Source organism: Triturus cristatus, chromosome 3_2 (assembly GCF_964204655.1).
Source record: "Triturus cristatus chromosome 3_2, aTriCri1.1, whole genome shotgun sequence".
Classification (NCBI taxonomy): Eukaryota; Metazoa; Chordata; class Amphibia; order Caudata; family Salamandridae; genus Triturus; species Triturus cristatus.
Genome location: NC_140584.1, coordinates 1,221,828,540 through 1,221,850,995, shown reverse-complemented (window position 1 = coordinate 1,221,850,995; position 22,456 = coordinate 1,221,828,540). Strand labels below are relative to the sequence as shown.

General features: G+C 44.3%; 1 protein-coding gene across 1 annotated transcript in view; it reads right to left on the bottom strand.

Annotated features, from left to right (window-relative positions):
- The window catches only part of LOC146859507 (CD5 antigen-like), a 374,661-nt gene that overhangs the window by 276,794 nt on the left and 75,411 nt on the right, over nt 1-22,456 (bottom strand). The window contains exon 4 of the mRNA XM_085647172.1: nt 4,561-4,872. Coding sequence (XP_085503298.1) covers nt 4,561-4,872 — 312 coding nt within the window. The remainder of the gene's footprint in view (nt 1-4,560; nt 4,873-22,456) is intronic.

Below are 22,456 nucleotides of genomic sequence, written 5' to 3'. Positions count from 1 at the left end.
AATTCTCCATTCCAACACACTATTCAGGTTTCTCCCTACTAATAAAAACCCGGTCAATCCTTGTAGATGATCTCTGTGGTTCACAGTAAAAACAGCATGTACCACCTCCTGGGTTTTGCAGGAGATAAACATTGACTAGATCACTCTGCACAGGCATGTCTCGTAATTGTTTCACTAACCAAGTGTGAGCATTCTTCATTGGAGGGGTCCGATCCTGAACCTTTCCTGCCACGCCATTGAAGTAACCTGCCCAAATTGCTAGAATAAGTATCGAAGGTTTCACAACATCCTTTAACTTGGCGAATCCACCACTGCCGGCGCCTATGGATTCAATAAACACCGTTTTCTTCCATCTCTGATTAGATTGGGTAGGAGGCCAAGTAGAGTCTTCTATGAATGTTTTCAGTTTCTTCTGGCTTTAAGTGCATTTCTTGCAGAAAAAATATTTTAACATTCCTATGCTTCTTGAGTGAGAATACTGTATCTTTTTGTGCAATTATTCAGTCTGTGGACTTTTTCAAGTCGTGTGTTTAAACTTTCCTGTAAAAGTAAGTAATACAGAAGGTTTCATCTGGACCCTACAACGAAGGAACATATTTATCTGGATTGCAATCCCTCCCCGGGCCCTAGCATCATCCAGCCTGTTGTCACTTCATGTGTCACACCACAAATACAATCTTCTCCATGCTCACGTGCTGAGATTGTTGATACAGTGTTTGCCTGGATACCAAGGTTGGCGAGACACTCTGATACAAGGCGAAGGTGCATCACAATCCATTGCTGAGGGAGGGGACTTAGCACCCAACCGGCAAGTAGATCATTTGGTAATCTGTTGCTGTATGAAGGTCTTCATCGATGCTGGTGATCATGTTTCTTGTTTGTGAAGAATGAGGACAGCTGGGTGCCTAGGTCTTGAGAGGAGGTTACATTGGTGCAGCTTGCTGCCGAAGTGGTGAAGCATTTACCTATGGGCAAAGATGTCCTTGTCTTCTTTGAGTTGCTTTCGATGAGGTCGGTGGCCATGGAGCGTTCAGTGGTTCTGATTGGTTGGTAGTAGCATCTGAGTACGGATTTGCCAATGCTCTTCTAAGTGTCACCCTGCCTTCATGTTTTTTACAGTGGCATTTGGTGAGCCTGAGCTCTTATGTTTTCCCGCTTGATTGTGGTCTTGTTGTTGTGGCTTTGAGAGGCACCAGGGTATCTGCGCAGGCGGTGATCTAGGTGTTGAAGTAAGAGATAGATTTGGGAAGTTTGCTTTTGTGTCAAGGCTGGTGGTGTAGGAGTTAGTAGAGCAAGATGTTTGTGAGATCTTGTGATGGGCTTGTGTCAGAACTCCGTTCAGAGGGCCATGGGGCAAGCAGGGGTTACCGGGCCTAACCAAGGTGGTTGGGCCTTTTTCTTCTGCTGTCCAGGGCCCCACCCTACTATGGATCCCACTCAGTTGGGTCATATGCCTCCTTCTTCACCTGACTCTCAATTGGTAAGATAGCCTGAGCAGTCAACGTTACCTCGGAGGGAATTGTCGATACAGATTAGAAGACATGACAATTACCTCGATGTGCACGCAGCGCCCACAATAAATTAATGTCCAAATATTTTTTTTATGAAAGAAGTATTTTAATTCTAATTCTACACATGCAAAGTTATGATGATAAAAAGATCTGGTCACTACTTATAAACATCACAGGGTATGCTGCCACCACTGCACTTGTGCTGTTTACCTATTGTTGTAGACAATAGCCTTCCACCACTATATGAATAGTGCTTTAACCCCTTCAGTGCCCATGACGAGCTGGACTCGTCATGGGCCGCGGTGGCGCTGTGCCCATGACGAGTCCAGCTCGTCATAGACCCCGCCCGCTAATGCAACGGCCGGCACTGGGCGGGGAAAGGGGCGGGCACTGAAGGGGTTAAGAGCCCCTCCCGGTCCAACATGAGTGCAGACCATGAGACAGGACTATGTTCTGGCGCACATACATGATCCATGTTTTGCTATGACAAAAAGGTCAGCATTAGGAATCCAGACAATAATACAGTTGGGTACTCAGGGCAGGGGTACACGTCTTTACCATGCAGAGGGCTTATCCTTCCCAACAGCTTGTCTACTGGGGGTTTGCTGAAGCTGGTGAAGATGGGGTCGGGTAGTTATCTGACAGCATGTGTGGGGTCCACTCACTGAGAGAGTCCGAGCTTGGACAGGCCCTTGAGGATGTTGCCTGTGCTGAAATCAGTGAGGTCCTCGAGTTGGTAGTTGACGTCATCAAGTAAAATAAAGGCACTTGAGTCAAGAATCAGGGAGGTGGCAACATTTGCAATGGTGCCACTGAAGTTGGCGCTTGGTTGGGAAGGCGGTAGATAACAGTGCCACCCAGGATGTAGTACACAATGATGAGGAGTTTGAAGGTCAAGTGTTCCATGTTGCTGATGGTGCTCTCCAAGGTGGGTGAGAATTGGATGGATTCTTTGAAGATAACAGTGATTCCGCCGGTCTGTTTGTCTTGTCCTTAGATCTTATATCCAGGGGGACTGACATGGCAATAACGTGAGCAGATGATGAAGTTAAAAAGGTTTAGTCTGAAAGAGAAGGTCTGGTGAGTGCTTGTGTAACAGATCCCAAATTTTGTTGGTGTGTTTAGTGAGGGAGCAAATGTTGAAAAGTATGAAGGATATGGTGTGGTGTGGTGTAGTAGGGGGGTCAGGTATGTTTGGGCATGTGTTGAGTATGTTGGGTTTGTGAGGTGTGAGGGAGGAGTGAGATGGGTGTGGGAGAGTGTATGTGAAACGGCAGATGGTGCAGTAGAATGCACCTTCAGTGTTGGGTGGCGAAGCTCAGCAGCAGTACTGGTGGATATGACCAGGGCTCAGGCGTGGTGGGGTGGGGTGGCGATGGGGGAGGAGGGTGGGAGGAATGTTAGAGGTCCTGAAGATAGGCTTCGCTTTGACATGCTTTCGGGACAGCACGTCTGCGTTACAGCCTCCATTACGTGAAGACAGTTTGACAGGAAGCCCGTCATGTCACTTCCTGGGCAGATGGATGATGGTAAATCATCTAAGGTCACTTCATGTGCAGATGGATGATGGGAAATTACTTTCCTTCCTTGGCTGCTTCTTTTAAAGACACCTTTGGTGGGAAAACAGTGATGTAACTTCCTTTGCAGAATAATGCTGGGAAATCCAGTGATGTCCCTTCATGTGCAGATAAATGATAGGAAATCCACTAATATCACTTCCTTGCAGTTGGATGATGGGAAATCCTGTGATGTCACTACCTGTGCAGATGACTGAAGGTAAATCATTGATATATAGGACTGTGAATTGAAATTTTGAAGGGGTGCTATAAACACACCCCTTCCAAATTCTGATTCGTAATGTATTTCTAAACACATAATCGCTAAATGAGATTAGTACATTTGTAAAGACTATTTAGTAGTCACAAACCATGTGATGTATCAAAAAGCAGGGTTTGTGACCGCTAAATGGCATTGTACAAACAGATGAAACAGGAGTTCATCACCATTTTCTTTACCCAGATCAGCCGTGTTGGAATTATCACCCGCGGAGCAGTGAGAACTCCTTTTTCAACAACTTCTACGTATCCCTTTCAGGCAGTCTTCTTTCCCGCCGAATTTGCCTCGCTCTTTGTCTGTCCCCCTTACCCTGTTAACCGTTTACCTCTATGATTCAGTCACTGTCTTGACCCTTTTCCCTCAGACGGCGCTATAATATCCTGTGCCGATAACTACTCCATTTCCAATTGTGGTCTGTAGTATGGTCAGAATATCACTATTTAAGTTGTGTACTGTTTCCCTTTCTATTGTTGTTGATGTTACATGTACAGCATGCTATATTTCGCTTTCTTAGGTTGGATAACATGTACATGCCTATAATGCTTTATCACTAATTATCCCACATCACCCATCACCACAATAAGCTTTGCTATTTGTTATTTCTGTACTGCTCCCTCAGACTCTCTCCTCATATTTTTATCCTTCTCTCAGTGCCCCAAATGCTCAGAACCTCAACAAACATTGTATTTATCATTTAAACGTGTACCCAGTACTTGGCGTTTCAGTAACTTGTGTGGGTTTACATCCACATACTTATACGGGGGTTATCGGGCATTTTCTCCAACCTGGTAGCACCGTGCAACACACACACTACAAGCACCATACGCACACACAGCAAATCGCCACTCTTCCTGGCATATCCAAAACCCTACTTCCAGACAAATCTAGCAGCTATGTGCATAATGCTGTTCAGTAGTGCCAAATCTGTGTGTTGATGCTGGCAAGCGAGTGCTCTGTTTATTCTGTGCAGAAATGAGAGTCGGTGCCACAGTGCCGGTGTCAGGGTGTCTGCTGCCTCTAAGTTCGATGAGAATCTGTGAGTTTTCAGAGGGTTAGCCAGTCTAGAACTTACATCTGTAGTTATTGCAGTCAGAGTATATTGCTTGTTTCAATCTTTCACTTTGCATCTAGCCTCAAATATGTGTTTACAGTGTACGTTTATTATATTTCTTGAGAAAAGATAACTTTATTTCACTTGGTTTCCATTTCTTACCTGTGCAGGTCACCCCAGCGTCCCTTCCGGTAGGACAGGTATTGTGTTCCCAGCCTTGTTGTGGGCACTTCCATAGAGCAGCCTCATCTCCTCTGCATTGGACATTACTCATGACAACAGGCAGAGAACTCTTTCCGAATGTTGGATTGTACTCATATTCTTCCACTGAAATACATCCGAGCTGTCTGCAGACAACTGAAGCATCATTCAGATCCCAGGAATCATCACACACCGTCCCCCACACACCATTGTGCCTGACCTCCACTCTTCCAGAGCAGAGAGAGCCGTTCACCAACCGGACCTCATCAGGACCTGGAAACAGCATAAGTGGACGGATATCAAGCAAGAGTTGCAAAATCAAGTAATGTGTCAACATTATACATATGTTTGAAAGGTTCATGGTTCTTTATTTTTGCACGATTAATCAAAATCATTGCAAATCATTAGATAAAACACTACATGTACAATGGGAAAATATCAATACAAATGTCAAACAAAAGTAACATAGGCCCAGTCTCTTTGTGGTTCATTGTCAACAGATGAATAAATAGAGCAAAAACAGCTGCAAAATGTAATAAAATTCACAGTCTATTCCAGCTCAGTTGAAATATAGCTAAATAGTAAGAGTGAAGCATCCCACAGTGATAGTAAGAGTGCGGCATCACACAACGATAGTAAGAGTGCGGCATCCCACAGTGATAGTAAGAGTGAGGCATCCCATAATGATAGTAAGAGTGAAGCATCACACAGTGATAGTAAGAGTGAAGTGGGAGCGCGCGGCGCGATGATCCAAGATGGCCGCCGGGTGAGGAGCTCCGCTCGAACAAAGCCGACTCGAGCGTGAAGGCACCTCTTTACTGCATCGGAGCTTCGCTTCGACCATGGATTTCGATATGGGACACTGCAGAGACTGTTTTGGCAAGTTTTTTTGACCGAAATGCGGTCTTTTTGTCACTTTAATTGCGCATTTTCTGCTCCCCTCAGATGGCGGCCGCCATTTTGTTTTTTCTGCAGCATTTTTCTTCTATTTTTTTGCTGCCACTGACTCTTTTTGCTAATTCCCTGTTGTTTCTTGGTGGCACTACGGCGGTGGCTGCGTTAGTTCACATTATGCCATCTTTTTGCGCAATTAGTTGTTAGTGGTTGGTCTCTTTAGCTGCTTTTGTGGATTCCTCGGACTGTATCTCCTAGCAATTTTTTTAGAGGGAGCTAGTCGTGTTTCCAGCGTTCCAGTACCCTTCGCTGTGTTGTATCTTGGCACTTTCATCGTTTGCTACGCCTCCTCTTGTTGCTGACTAAGCAATATCACTGCTGTCCTGCCTGCATTCCGCCATTGGTTATTTCTGTCACTATTGGTTGCGGTACCATCAGTATGGAGGGCGTACATTTAACTAAACCTCATGGTGGTTCCACTGGGGGAAGGAAGGATTCAAGCAACCCTTCTGTCAAGCGCACCAAAAAAGACCCGCCTTCCCCAAACAAGTCTCCGCTGCCTCTCACTCTTGAGGATATTATGGAAGAGTTGCGCCTTATTCGTCCTTTTATTACAGACACTGTTGCCACGCTTCAGAGGTTAGATGATAAATGGTCTGGTTTGGATACAAGATTGTCTGAGGTGGAACAGAGGATCAGTGATGCACAGGATGTTGTTACTAAAGTTGACACTCTCACCAAAGAGGTCGGCCAGCTCAAGAAGGTAGCGGAGGATTTGGAAAACCGCAATAGGCGCAACAACCTGCGCATTTATGGTATTCCGGAAGGTTCGGAGGGGTCGGATATGATCCAATTCCTAAAATCTCAAGTTCTTCAAATTGTTGGCCTCCCGAAATCCTCAGACTTTAACATACAACGTGCTCATCGTCTGGGGCCAAGGAATCCATCTTCTGCATCTAAACCTCGTGGAATCATAGCATATTTCCTCCTCTACTCTGATCTTATGATGATTCTTCAGGCTGCCAAGCAACATAAGCAAATGATCTGGTCTGGGCACAAGGTCTTTTTCACTCAGGATGTTTCCAAGCCTACGGCTTCCCGTCGAAAGGAATTTTTGGACCTCAGACCTGCTTTGAGATCTATGAATGCACGCTATGGTTTAATACACCCTTGTTTTTTCAAAGTGACCTATAAGGAAAGGACTTTTAGTTTTGAGGATCCTGCTGACTTGCGGAAGTTCATTCATACTCACAAGGGAGAACTTATGGAACTGAGCAAACCTTAGTCGTTTTTCGGTTTTTTTTAGTATATGACTACTTTGTTCTGCTAAAATATTTTGTTATATGTTGGATAGTTCCTGTACTTCTTTTGCTCATTCCTTGTTTTTCCTTTTGTTTTGCAGGACTCCCCTATGGGGTGTTCTTGTCAAGGTCACCCTTTGTCCCATCCTGCTGTTTACAGAGTTTACCCCTTCTGTTGCTGTTTCTTTCCCTAGATGTTTGGTAAGTTCCTTCACTTGTCCTATTTGATTTATATATTGTTCTAGTTTTCCAATTTATAGTCTTTCATCTTTCAGTTTTTTTCTATCTCTGTGATAAACTGTTCTCCTATATGCTCCTTATAGTGCGGCTGTTTTGTTCTTCGTCGCCCCCCTCTCACAGTAATGTTTTTTGTTCAATTGCTTTCTGTGGCTAAAGTCTATTGGCTTTTCGTCACCCTCCATTGGATGCCTTTTGGGGGTTTCTGTACCCCTGTACCTTTCTCTCTATTTTTCCCCTTTTCCTCTTCGCTTCTTCCCCCTTTTTGCTGTTTGTCCTCCTCTCTTTTTTCACCCCTTTTTATCCCTGGCATCTTTACTCTTTTGGCAACTTCTTCATTATCTGGTACACACCACACTTCCTTTTTTTCTTTCTCTGACCATGGTACTTCTTTGTTTTTCTTCTCTTTTATATCTTTACCACCGTATTTGCGGTTATTGCCTGCTTTAATTTTTCTGTTTCTGACTATTTATTCAGGCACATATTCATTTAATTTCTATTTTCAGTTTACTTCTCATTCTCTACCCTGTCTTAAATTCCATACTCCTTTCTGCTTATCTTTACTTTATTTACAGAAATGAATGGTCTTCGTGTTATTTCTTGGAATGTTAACGGAGTTTGTAACCCTGTAAAAAAACAACGTGTCTTGTCTCATTTAGCAAGGTTGAAATGTCATGTTGCACTGTTACAAGAAACCCACCTTAACTCTCAAGATTTGTCTTCGCTGCGTAGACAATGGGTTGGAGAGGCATTTTGTTCTCCAGCAGTAAATAGTAAAAATGGTGTTCTTATTTTGTTTCATAAGTCATTATCTGTTCAGTTGCACAATGAACTCCATGATACCTGTGGTAGATGGCTATTTTTAGATGTTACTGTTAATAAAAGAAACCTCCTAGAGTGGGTCACAGAAACAGCGATCAGGAGGGACAAGTTTTTGCTGTTGGGAGATTTAAATATACACCTGCAAGACGCACTAGACAAAGGAGCAGTGGAGTTCCAGGAAGAACTTCACACCCTACAGCTAGAGCTAAAAGGTCAGCTGCCAACACACAACCGTGGGCACCTGCTCGACCCAATATTCGCCAATTGGGAGGGTGTTTTAGCCGCTCCCCCAGTGCCCTTGCCCTGGACAGATCATTTTCTCGTTCCGTTTACTATTTACTTGTCTAAACATATAGCTAGCGCTCCCACCCCTCTTAACTACCCTCGACGTAGGTGGGCAAGATTCTCCCTGCGAGAGTTTAATAAGGCTCTTACCGTGGAAGGGCCCCCAGGAGGAAATGACGTGACAGCGGCAAATAAATTGCTGAATGACCGTATCACGGCTGCTCTGGACCACACAGCCCCATTGGGTTGGTCTAATAAAGCTGTCCACAGACAAAGAACTGCTCCCTGGTTCAGCGAGGTGCTGCGCTGTGCCAAAAGGGACTGCAAACGAGCAGAAAGACAATGGAGAATGGCTTATGATGATCGGATGAAAGAGGCTTACCTCACAAAACGACGATCCTATCATAATAAAATCCGTATAGAAAAAGCCACCTACTATGCAGATAAAATTCACGTGGCTGAAAACTCGGCTAGGGAACTGTTTAGCATATATAAATCCCTTTCCACCCCAATAACCGTTACTCGAGATGAAGATCACTCAGTAACAGCATGCAATCGTATTGCTAACTACTTCGGAGACAAAGTGCGCAAGATTTACTCTGCTTTTCCCGACACGCCACCCTTAGCGGAAGAACCCGCAGATTTAGCAGGAGCTGAAGCTGACTCAGATCTGCTACTTCATTTCACCACTCCTCTATCGGAGGATCTCGTTAAAATCTGCAGATCCGTCAGATCTGGCTTCCCACGCGATCCTGCTTCCCCAAAAAGGCTGAGTGACAGCATAGAGACACTGGAACCTTACATCAGGCATTTGCTAGATGTCTCCTTTCGATCCAGTTCTCTACCCGTGGACTGGAAACAGGCTGTGGTGCTTCCCCTCCGCAAGAAGCCTAACATTGGCTTCGATAAGCTGGATAACTTACGCCCCATCTCTCTCCTGCCTTATTTTTCGAAGGTAGCAGAGAAGGTGGTAAATAAGCAGCTAATGAAATATGTGGAGGACAGCAACCTTCTTCATCCGACTCAATTCGGGTTTCGGCCACGCCACTCCACCGAGTCTGCCCTTCTTAGGGCCTCCGAAACTCTCAGGCAGGGTGCTGACGAGGGTCAAACCATGGCTCTCATCCTTTTAGACCTTAGCGCGGCGTTCGACACTGTGGCACATTCCATCTTGCTACAGTGTCTGAGCAAAGGTGGGGTGAGAGGGGCAGCGTTGAAATGGATTTATTCATTTCTCGCAGGCCGAGGTTTCCAAGTGAGGCAGGGTGACTATTACTCTGAGCGAATTGCTCTGGACCAGGGGGTGCCGCAGGGCTCGTCCCTGAGCCCAACACTTTTTAATCTCTACGTAGCCCCGATTGCCTCCTTGGGAGAGAGCTACGGCCTCCGAATGGTTTCTTATGCCGACGACACGCAGTTGGTGATCTCCCTGTCGCGCGCACCCGATCTTTCGGCGGACATCTTCAGAGCCTGTATGCAAGACCTAGCTGCCTGGATGTCCGCAAACTGCCTTAAGCTTAACGGAAATAAGACCGAGGTGCTTGTCGTAGGGGGAGACCGATCGGCGTGGACGTCGGCATGGTGGCCTCCATGCCTTGGCTCTACACCTATCCCATGCCTGAAAGCAAAGAACTTGGGCATTTGGTTCGACTCCGACCTGACCTTCGGCCCTCAGATCAACCGGGTGGTCGGATCATGCTTTGGGACCCTCAAAAGTCTCAGGAAGGCATTGAAGTTTTTACCTGTAAAGGCCCGTCAAACCCTTGTGCATGCACTAGTCACCTCAAAGATGGACTATGGCAACCTCCTCTATCTAGGGACTCCGAAGAAGAATCTGAGCCATTTACAGGTCCTACAGAATGCCGCTGCCAGGCTAGTACTTAGACTACCCAGAAGAGCCGCATCCTCGGTGGCCCTTCGGTCCTTGCACTGGCTCCCGATCAGAAGTAGGGTTGACTTCAAAGCACTCTGCATGTGCCATCGGATCATTAACGGGAGGTCTCCTCTCCCTTTGAAAGGACTGTTGACGCCTTATGAACCGTCCCGCTCCCTCAGATCCTCTGGCTCGGGACGCCTTGTTGTCCCCAAGGTGTCCAGAGCACGGATGGGCGGAAGATCCTTTAGGTACCTTGCAGCCGTCAGATGGAACACATTACCCTTAATATTGCGTCTCGAACCATCTGAACAAATCTTTAGAGCCAAGCTCAAAACTACACTATTCGAACAGTAAAATATTCCACTTCTGTAGGTTCCAGTTAGGAGCCGCTCCTTAGCGCGGGGACACGCCGCTGTGCGTCACCAAGCGCTTTACAAAACTCCCTAAATAGAAAATAGAAATACACAATTTTCCTTCTGTAATGTTTATGGTCCTAACGGTGTAGATTTATCCTTTTGGAGGGATTTCTCTAAGCTTCTTTCCTCTCATGCGAGTGATAATTTAATTGTGGGTGGTGACTGTAACCAACTAATGGACCCTTTTTTAGATCGTAAATCACACACCAGATATGTCCCCAATAAAATGCAAAAGTCCTTTTTTAATGCTATCTCCTCTAGAGGTCTTATTGATTCATGGAGACTTTCTCATCCCGATACTTTAGAATTTTCCTTTTTTTCTCCAGTGCACTCTTCACATTCCCGTATAGATTATATTTTTCTCACACAGCATTCATTCCAATTTATGACTAATTCAGATATAGGCTCAATTCTTATATCTGACCACGCTCCGGTTATTACTGACCTGGACTTTCCCTCACCTACTCCCATCTCTAGGCGGTGGCGCTTTAATAATTCGCTCCTCCTAGATTCACAGTTTGTTGAGCAATTTATATCTTTTGCACAGGATTTTTTTATAAATGATCTCCATTCTACTTCTCACTTTCACTCTATTTGGGATTCCTTCAAGGCTGCTGCTAGAGGTTTTATTATTGCTTTTGTCTCACGGAAAAAGAAAACAGCTCTTTCAAAGTCGGCCCAAATTCTTAAACAAATCAAAGACCTAGAGCATCTCTACTTTACCACTAATTCCTCAGAATCGCTCTCTTCCCTTATCAAAGCAAAAATTCAATTTAACAAGCACTCTTGGGACTCTGCGAGTAATACTCTTCTCAATTTTCATTCCAAAATGTATGGGGGACGCAATAAGGCTGGTAAGTCTCTCGCTACTTATCTAAAAATTAAGAAACAGAAATCTAAAATAATAACTATCACTGATTCGCATGGGAATCCTCAGCATACTGATGACAAAATTCTTGATTGTTTTGTTCAATATTATTCCACACTTTATACGCCCGAATCTGTTCCCTCGCCTTCTCAAATTGACTCCTTCTTTCAGTCTCTCCCTAGGTCCTCGGATAGTTCTGTAGATCTCTCATCATTGGACGTTCCTCTTTCAGAGAAAGAGCTACTTAATGCTATCACTCTCCTTCCCAAAGATAAAACTCCGGGCCCAGATGGTTTCACGGTCCGTTTTTATCTCTACTTTAAAGATATCCTGTTACCACATTTATTTTCTTTGATTAACTCCTTTGTTGCTCAAGGGTGGTCCCAAGGTTCTTTCACTCAGGCTATGTTATGCTTAATCCCTAAAAAAGATAAAGATCCCTCCCTTTCCAAGAATTATCGACCCATTTCTTTAATTAATACGGACTGTAAAATTTACGCTAAAGTTTTGGCCTCTCGTATTAACAAAGTTATTCCTGATCTTACCACCATTTATCAATCCGGGTTTGTTAAAGGTAGATCCATTACTGATAATTCGAGAACCTTCCTTAACATTATTCACCTGGCCTCAAAGATGGACTCACCAATTGCTGCCATTACCTTAGATGCTGAGAAAGCGTTTGACAGAGTTTGTTGGGATTTTATGTTTGGTGCTTTGCGATGGCATGGCTTTAGTCCTCCCTTCATTCATTATGTTAAATTGTTATACTCTGCTCCCTCCACTTCTATTTGGGTTAACGGGTCTCAATCCTCTTATTTTTCTTTGCATAGAGGCACAAGACAAGGTTGTCCTCTCTCTCCTCTTCTTTTTATTATTGCGTTAGAACCCTTTTTGGAAAAAATTCGACGTTCATCATCGTATTCTGGTTTCATATTTCAGAACATCGATATTAAGTTTACGGCCTATGCGGATGATATTTTGCTTTATATTTCTAACCCGTCCACTTCTTTGCCCACACTCTTTTCCTTGTTACAAGAATACTCTCTGGTTTCTGGGTATAAACTTAACATAGATAAATCTGAGGTTCTACCACTTAACAAATTTTGCCTTCCTCATATGTTTCAGGGTTCGGGTTTTGAATGGAACTCAGGTAATATTAAATGTTTAGGTATTCTGTATGCTGGCACTATTAGGGATACGATTAAGCTTAATCAGAAGGATATAGTTAAAAAGCTCTCTTCCCTTATAGAACCTGGGTCCCCCCTTTTCTTATCCTGGTGGGGGAGGCTCGCCACTATTAAAATGATGCTTCTTCCTATAGTCAATTTTTACCTTTCAATGCTTCCAATCTCCCTTCCACTCTATTTTTTTAAAACTATAAACCGTATTTTTACCTCCTTTTTATGGAATAAACGTAAGGCGAGGATTTCTCTCTCCCGTCTCCAGCAACCTAAAGATTTGGGTGGAGTTAATTTCCCCAACATTGTTCGATTTCACTCCGCTTTTACTCTGAAACAGATTTGGCCTTTTCTATCTGATTTGTCTGACCCCCCTCTAACAGCCTGGAGTGCTATAGAACTTGCGCAGCTCTCGCCTTTCTCATTTGTTACGGCTGCCCGGTTATCTCATCCTCCGCAACGTTTTCTTACTCCTATCTTTAGACACTCCAAGGCACTTGCCCTTTCTGTCTTTCGCTCTTCCCTCTTGCAGTTGGAGTTTCATTCCTCAATCCCAATTTGGTATAACAAATCCGTTAAGATTAATCACAGAGCACTTTTTGGGAAAGAATGGATAGATAAAGGCATCATTACTTTCGATTCCTTACTTAGCAATAATTCCCTGTGCGACTTCCCCCGACATTTGCGACTCTTTTCAGCTCTCTAATGCCCACTCCTCCCAATATCCCTTGCTCAAAAACTCTTTAGATCTCTTCATTTCTCAGGGCTCCTCACTCTCTACTACTGACTCAACCACTTTCCCTCTGCCGGACTTCTCTATCCCCCTTAAAGCTGCTGCTATTTATAAGCTACTTTCCTGTTCCCCGGTAGTTAGAACCAAGTCCAAACTTGAACTCTCCTGGGAAATGGATCTAGCTCAAGAGTTTCCCCTTCAAGTTTGGAATTCCTTGTGGTTAAAGTTGCACACTGCTTCACGTTCTGCTAGCACCACACAGACTCTGTATTTTTTTTACAACAAACTTTTTTTTACTCCTTCTGATTTATATAGTTTCAAATTAATTGACTTTAAAAAATGTTGGTCTTGCCCCTCTGAGAATAGTGACTTTTTGCATATGTTTTTTCACTGCCCGTTGGTTAAATCCCTTTGGTCCCGTATTTGGTCTAAACTGAACGATATCTTAGCTACTGACCATACTTTTGAGATTGTCCATATTTTTTTGGGAGGTATGGCTCCTATATGGAATGTTTCTGCCAATGTATGTAAATTTATAGACTTGTATATAGCCATTTCTCTGCAGATTATTACGACCAATTGGAAAGATACCTCCAAGATCTCATACAATGCATGGTGGAATCTACTGTGCCATCACCACCGACTGGATCGTGCTTTTGCCACCACTGTACCTCTTTTGATCAAAAAAGATCTGTTATGGTTGCCATTAACTAATTTTCTCTCTCAAACTGTCCCTTAAATAGCTGTTTTTATTTCTTTTTCTTTTTGTTTATGTTATACATACAGCTTCATCTAGTGTATTTATTCATTCACTAGCTTACGGTATTTATATGATGCTTATCCTGTATAATGGTTGCATTTCCCCCCCCCTCCCCTCCCCCTTTTCTCCTCTCTTCTCTACCCTCCCTGCCCATTAATCAAAACCTTAAAATGCTTTTTACCTAAGTATATTCTCTACCTTTTTATTGGCACTTTTTTCAGACTGTAGGATTTCGTTTTTTTTTTATATTGTTCTATTACATTGCCTTTGTTTTTTTTTCTGTACTGATGTTTTACTTGGATTATGATATTTAATAAAGCTTTCTAAACTCAAAAGAGTGAAGCATCCCACAATGATAGTAAGAGTGAAGCATCACACAGTGATAGTAAGAGTGAAGCATCCCACAATGATAGTAAGAGTGCGGCATCGAACAAGGATAGTAAGAGTGCGGCAGCCCACAATGATAGTAAGAGTGCAGCATCCCCTCAATGATAGTAAGAGTGAAGCATCCCACAATGATAGTAAGAGTGCGGCATCCAATAATGATAGTAAGAGTGCGGCATCCCACAATGATAGTAAGAGTGCAGCATCCCACAAGGATAGTAAGAGTACAACATCCCACAAGGATAGTAAGAGTGTGGCATCCCACAAGGATAGTAAGAGTGCGACATCCCACAAGGATAGTAAGAGTACAACATCCCACAAGGATAGTAAGAGTGCGGCATCCCACAATGATAGATAGAGTGTGACATCCCACAAGGATAGTAAGAGTGCGACATCCCACAAGGATAGTAAGAGTACAACATCCCACAAGGATAGTAAGAGTGCGGCATCCCACAATGATAGTAAGAGTGCTACATCCCACAAGGATAGTAAGAGTACAACATCCCACAAGGATAGTAAGAGTGCGGCATCCCACAATGATAGTAAGAGTGCGGCATCCCACAATGACAGTAAGAATGCGGCATCCCACAATGATAGTAAGAGTGTAGCATCCCACAATGATAGCAAGAGTGCGACATCCCACAAGGATAGTAAGAGTGCAGCATCCCACAATGATAGTAAGAGTGTAGCATCCCACAATGATAGCAAGAGTGCGACATCCCACAAGGATAGTAAGAGTGCGGCATCCAATAATGATAGTAAGAGTGCAGCATCCCACAAGGATAGTAAGAGTGCGACATCCCACAAGGAAAGTAAGAGTGCAGCATCCCACAGTGATAGTAAGAGTGAAGCATCCCACAATGATAGTAAGAGTGTAGATCCCTCAGTGATAATAAGAGTGTGGCATCCCACAAGGATAGTAAGAGTGCGACATCCCACAAGGATAGTAAGAGTGCAGCATCCTACAGTGATAGTAAGAATGAAGCATCCCACAATGGTAGTAAGAGTGTGGCATCCCATAATGATATTAAGAGTATGGCATACCGCAATGAGAGTAAGAGTGTGGCATCCCAAAAAGATAGTAAGAGTGTGGCATCCCACACTGATAGTAAGAGTGAGACATCCCACAAGGATAGTAAGAGTGCAGCATCCTACAGTGATAGTAAGAGTGAAGCATCCCACAAGGATAGTAAGAGTGCAGCATCCCCTCAATGATAGTAAGAGTGTGGCATCCCATAATGATAGCAGGAGTGCAACATCCCACAAGGATAGTAAGAGTGCAGCATCCCACAATGATAATAAGAGTGTGACATCCCACAAGGATAGTAAGAGTGCGACATCCCACAAGGATAGTAAGAGTACAACATCCCACAAGGATAGTAAGAGTGCGGCATCCCACAATGATAATAAGAGTGTGACATCCCACAAGGATAGTAAGAGTGTGACATCCCACAAGGATAGTAAGAGTGCGACATCCCACAAGGATAGTAAGAGTACAACATCCCACAAGGATAGTAAGAGTGTGGCATCCCACAATGATAGTAAGAGTGTGACATCCCACAAGGATAGTAAGAGTGCTACATCCCACAAGGATAGTAAGAGTACAACATCCCACAAGGATAGTAAGAGTGTGGCATCCCACAATGATAGTAAGAGTGCAGCATCCCCTCAATGATAGTAAGAGTGAAGCATCCCACAATGATAGTAAGAGTGCGGCATCCCACAATGATAGTAAGAGTGCAGCATCCCACAAGGATAGTAAGAGTACAACATCCCACAAGGATAGTAAGAGTGTGGCATCCCACCAGGATAGTAAGAGTGCGACATCCCACAAGGATAGTAAGAGTACAACATCCCACAAGGATAGTAAGAGTGCGGCATCCCACAATGATAGATAGAGTGTGACATCCCACAAGGATAGTAAGAGTGCGACATCCCACAAGGATAGTAAGAGTACAACATCCCACAAGGATAGTAAGAGTGCGGCATCCCACAATGATAGTAAGAGTGCTACATCCCACAAGGATAGTAAGAGTACAACATCCCACAAGGATAGTAAGAGTGCGGCATCCCACAATGATAGTAAGAGTGCGGCATCCCACAATGACAGTAAGAATGCGGCATCCCACAATGATAGTAAGAGTGTAGCATCCCACAATGATAGCAAGAGTGCAGCATCCCACAAGGATAGTAAGAGTGCAGCATCCCACAATGATAGTAAGAGTGTGACATCCCACAAGGATAGTAAGAGTGCGGCATCCAATAATGATAGTAAGAGTGCAGCATCCCACAAGGATAGTAAGAGTGCGACATCCCACAAGGAAAGTAAGAGTGCAGCATCCCACAGTGATAGTAAGAGTGAAGCATCCCACAATGATAGTAAGAGTGTAGATCCCTCAGTGATAATAAGAGTGTGGCATCCCACAAGGATAGTAAGAGTGCGACATCCCACAAGGATAGTAAGAGTGCAGCATCCTACAGTGATAGTAAGAATGAAGCATCCCACAATGGTAGTAAGAGTGTGGCATCCCATAATGATATTAAGAGTATGGCATACCGCAATGAGAGTAAGAGTGTGGCATCCCACAAAGATAGTAAGAGTGTGGCATCCCACAGTGATAGTAAGAGTGAGACATCCCACAAGGATAGTAAGAGTGCAGCATCCTACAGTGATAGTAAGAGTGAAGCATCCCACAAGGATAGTAAGAGTGCAGCATCCCCTCAATGATAGTAAGAGTGTGGCATCCCATAATGATAGCAGGAGTGCAACATCCCACAAGGATAGTAAGAGTGCAGCATCCCACAATGATAATAAGAGAGTGACATCCCACAAGGATAGTAAGAGTGCGACATCCCACAAGGATAGTAAGAGTACAACATCCCACAAGGATAGTAAGAGTGCGGCATCCCACAATGATAGTAAGAGTGTGACATCCCACAAGGATAGTAAGAGTGCGACATCCCACAAGGATAGTAAGAGTACAACATCCCACAAGGATAGTAAGAGTGTGGCATCCCTCAATGATAGTAAGAGTGTGACATCCCACAAGGATAGTAAGAGTGCTACATCCCACAAGGATAGTAAGAGTACAACATCCCACAAGGATAGTAAGAGTGTGGCATCCCACAATGATAGTAAGAGTGTGACATCCCACAAGGATAGTAAGAGTGCAGCATCCCACAATGATAGTAAGAGTGTGACATCCCACAAGGATAGTAAGAGTGCGGCATCCCACAATGATAGTAAGAGTGAGGCATCCCACAAGGATAGTAAGAGTGCGACATCCCACAATGATAGTAAGAGTGCAGCATCCTACAGTGATAGTAAGAATGAAGCATCCCACAATGGTAGTAAGAGTGTGGCATCCCATAATGATATTAAGAGTATGGCATACCGCAATGAGAGTAAGAGTGTGGCATCCCACAGTGATAGTAAGAGTGTGGCGGATAGTAAGAGTGAGGCATCCCACAAAGATAGTAAGAGTGAGGCAACCCACAAGGATAGTAAGAGTGAGACATCCCACAAGGATAGTAAAAGTGCGACATCCCACAAGGATAGTAAGAGTGCGGCATCCCACAGTGATAGTAAGAGTGCGACATCCCACAAGGATGGTATGAGTGTGTATCCCTCAGTGATACTAAGAGTGAGGCATCCCACAATGATAGCAAGAGTGCAGCACCCCACAATGATAGTAAGAGTGCAGCATCCTACAATGATATTAAGAGTGCGACATCACACAAGGATAGTAAAAGTGCGACATCCCACAAGGATAGTAAGAGTGCGACATCCCACAAGGATAGTAAGAGTGCGACATCCCACAATGATAGGAAGAGTGCAACACCCCACAATGATAGTAATAGTGCGACATCCGACAAGGATAGTAAAAGTGCGACATCTCACAAGGATAGTAAGAGTGCGACATCCCACAAGGATAGTAAGAGTGCGGCATCCAACAATGATAGTAAGAGTGCAGCATCCCACAAGGATAGTAAGAGTGCGACATCCCACAAGGGTAGTAAGAGTGCGGCATCCAACAATGATAGTAAGAGTGCGGCATCCAACAATGATAGTAAGAGTGCGACATCCTACAAGGATAGTAAGAGTGCGACACCCCACAAGGATAGTAAAAGTGCAGCATCCGACAATGATAGTAAGAGTACGACATCCCACAATGATAGTAAGAGTGCAGCATCCTACAGTGATAGTAAGAATGAAGCATCCCACAATGGTAGTAAGAGTGTGGCATCCCACAGTGATAGTAAGAGTGCGGGGGATAGTAAGAGTGAGGCATCCCACAAAGATAGTAAGAGTGCGACATCCCACAAGGATAATAAGAGTGCGGCATCCTACAATTATAGTAAGAGTGCGGCATCCCACAATGAGAGTAAGAGTGAGGCATCCCACAATGATAGTAAGAGTGTGGCATTCCAAAATTATAGTAAGAGTGCGACATCCCACAAGGATAGTAAGAGTGTGTCATCCCACAATTATAGTAAGCGTGCAACGTTCCACAAGGATAGTATGAGTGTGGCATCCCACAGGGATAGCAAGAGTGCGGCATCCCACAATTATTGTAAGAGTGCAGCGTCCCACAGTGATAGTAAAAGTGCGACATCCTACAAGGATAGTAAGAGTGTGGCATCCCACAAGGATAGTAAGAGTGCGGCATCACATAATGATAGTACGAGTGTGGCATCCCACAGTGATAGTAAGAGTGCAGCATTCCCGTAATGATAGTAAGAGTGCGGCATCCCACAGGGATAGCAAGAGTGCGGCATTCCACAATTATTGTAAGAGTGTAGCATCCCACAGTGATAGTAAGAGTGCAGCATCCCACAGTGATAGTAAGAGTGCGGCATCCCACAGTGATAGTAAGAGTGAGGCATCCCACAAGGATAGTAAGAGTGTGTCATCCCACAATGATAGTAAGTGTGTGGCATCCCATAATGATATTAAGAGTGCGGCATCCCACAATGATAGTGAGAGTGTGGCGTCCCACAGTGATAGTAAGAGTGCAACATCCGACAGTGATAGTAAGAGTGCAGCATCCCACAGTGATAGTAAGAATGCGGCATCCCACCATGATAGTAAGAGTGTGGCATCCCACAATGATAGTAAGAGTGCGGCATCCCACAATGATAGTAAGAGTGCGGCATCCCACAGTGATAGTAAGAGTGTGGCATCCCACAATGATAGTAAGAGTGCAGCATCCCACAGTGATAGTAAGAATGCGGCATCCCACCATGATAGTAAGAGTGCGGCATCCCACAATGATAGTAAGAGTGCGGCATCCCACAATGATAGTAAGAGTGCGGCATCCCACAATGATAGTAAGAGTGCGGCATCCCACAGTGATAGTAAGAGTGTGGCATCCCACAGTGATAGTAAGAGTGCGGCATCCCACAATGATAGTAAGATTGCAGCATCCCGTAATGATAGTGAGAATGCGGCACCCCACTTGGAGGAAAGATGCGCTGTAGGGTGAGGTGTAATCACAATGAATGAAAAGGGAAGAAGGGCTGTAGGAGGAGGTGTAAGCACACTGAATGGAAAGGGAAGACGGGGTGCAGGAGGAGGTGTGTGCAAAAATCTTCCTTTTTGCCCTAATCGCTCCCACATTTTGCTTGATACTGGTGGTAACCGACTCTGACTGTGCATGGGCTCTGCTTACCAGCCCCAGGGCCAGGGCTCTGGTTATAAGGCATATGGTCATTAGGTAAATTACAATTGGTGCTGGCAGATAGGTTTTGAGCCAAGTAGACTCAATGCACTTAAGTGTGCACTACTGTGTTTCCTGCTGTCATTTTAAAAGCTATTACGCAAATTCGACTTTGGATTTAAAGGTACTTTCAAAGTCTCCAACTACCTTATTTGTACATGTAAGCCACCCCTAAGGTCCCCCCTAGGTGCCTCATGTGAAGGGTGCCTTGTAACTATAAGCAGGGAATTTATAAAATATGTTTTATATACCCTGGCGAGGGAAAACTGGCAATTTCATTTTCCCCATTGTAAAAAACTAGCTCCCTAGAAATATTTAATTTTTGTTTTTCTTAAGAGTTTAATATAGTGAGAACTAGACTCGAGACATCGGGTATCAGAGCACTTTACATGAGCACCAGTTTTGTTACTGATGAACACAGTAATTTTTTTTAGGCACGGGGAAATTAAGTGATTTGCTCAGAATCACAGACGCTGAGCGTCATTGCCAACCTCGAACCCGGTTCTCCAGGTCCAAGGTTGACCGCTCTAGCCGCAAGGCTACATCCTCTCCCCAGTATAAGTATAAATATTGACAGGAGGGAGCTAGAAATGTCAATGACTTAAAATGAGAGTTATGATACGTCCAACAACGTGGCACTGTTATATTTATAATCAATATTACAGAAAAGAAGTTGCAGAACTTTCTTTTCTGTAAGCCAAAGTCCAGCCTTCCAGCTGCCATCTTCTGATTGGCCTCCCTCTGCCAGGCGAAGCCAAACTTTCTTAATGAGGTGTGAAGTGGCCCACTAGTGAGACAAAGATTTATTGTGGGTGGAGAACTGCAGCTGCAGAAGCACAAGGCAAGATGGGGGTGCAGTAGCCAAACTGGTATTAAAATGAAGAATAACGCTATATGACAACACAAGCTCACCCCCACCTCCAGCCTCCCCAGCCACGCAGGAGCCCCTGTATTTAGATTAGTGAAGGGACAGGAAGGGGTGTGTTAAAGAATCTTAGCCACACCAGTGGGTTGGCATAGACAGATCTAACCCTTCAGGAGAAATGTTCTCCATCTTGGATTTTGGGAGAGAAGTGATTTTTGGGGCAAGAATATACCGAAATTTGGAGGAAGTGGTCATACCTGAGTGTGGGACCCTGCTTCCCATTGGTCAGGTTTGTCCCCCTGCTTAATACCCAGGAACACTGCATAAATATGGAAGAGCTGCCAAGCAACTCAGATCTAACGCCGGAAACAAGGAGAAGAAGGACTATCATGCTGGAAATGTGATCTGCACCTAAAGGACTGCACTCTGAAGGATTTCACCTGCTGCACAATCTGATACTACAGCCCTAAGGAATTTGTCCGGCTTCACAATGATTTAGGAGTGGACTCCCTCCAAACTACAGGTTAACAGAGCTCACCTGCATCATCTCCACCAAGAAGCCTCCATCCTGGAGTGCGTCCAGTGGACTTTTAAGGATTTGGAAAGGTGCGTAGTGCAAATTTTAGTCACAACTTTCCAAGGACCATCTCAGAGCTTCTAGACCACTGGATTGATGTTTTGGGCACTTTGAACCCTCAACAGCAATTTCAGGAAGAAGTTCCAGACGTTTGAGCAAGTCTTGGAAAAATCTTAATAAGTGACTGACCTGATGTCGATGGTAAAGCCGTCTACGTCGAACTGCAAATCTGCCTGGATATCAGGTTCTCCCAATGAAAGTTCCGGAGCCCAAGACTTCCAGGAGCTGACCCTAGCCTCGCGGAGAATCAAGCCGACAACATTGATGCGGATCCGGCTTGAAGAAGAGTCTCGCTCCACGTTGAGGAAAAATCCTCCAGAAAAGTGTCTAAGTGCAAAGGTTAAGTTTTGACTGAGGCTCCCGCTTAGTGTATCTCACCAGGGCCCCCTTACGGTTGACATAAAACTGTGACTTTTTCCCGTTCAGTTGAGACTAGATGCCTCAATTTGGCTCTATTGGTTTTTGAAAACTGGAAAGCATTTATTATTTAAAAAATCATACCTCTGGTTCCCTATATTAAATGTATGTTGTTTTGGAGTCTATTTTTATAGATTGGTGTATTGTGTCTTACTTATTTAAGGTATTGTTTCTTTTAAATGCTTTACACACTTGTCTGGATGGACAGGGAGAAAGGGGTGCAGGAGGAGAAGATGTAATCACACTGGATGGACAGGGAATAAGGGGTGCAGGAGGAGAAGATGTAATCACACTGGATGGACAGGGAGGAAGGGGTGCAGGAGGAGAAGATGTAATCACACTGGATAGAATGTTGGAAAGGGGTTTAAGCAGAGGTGTAATCACACTGGATGGTGATGGAGCAGGTAAAGCAAAGTTTTGTATACCTCCTCTATTTTGCATGTGAAAATTAATTATATAACCTT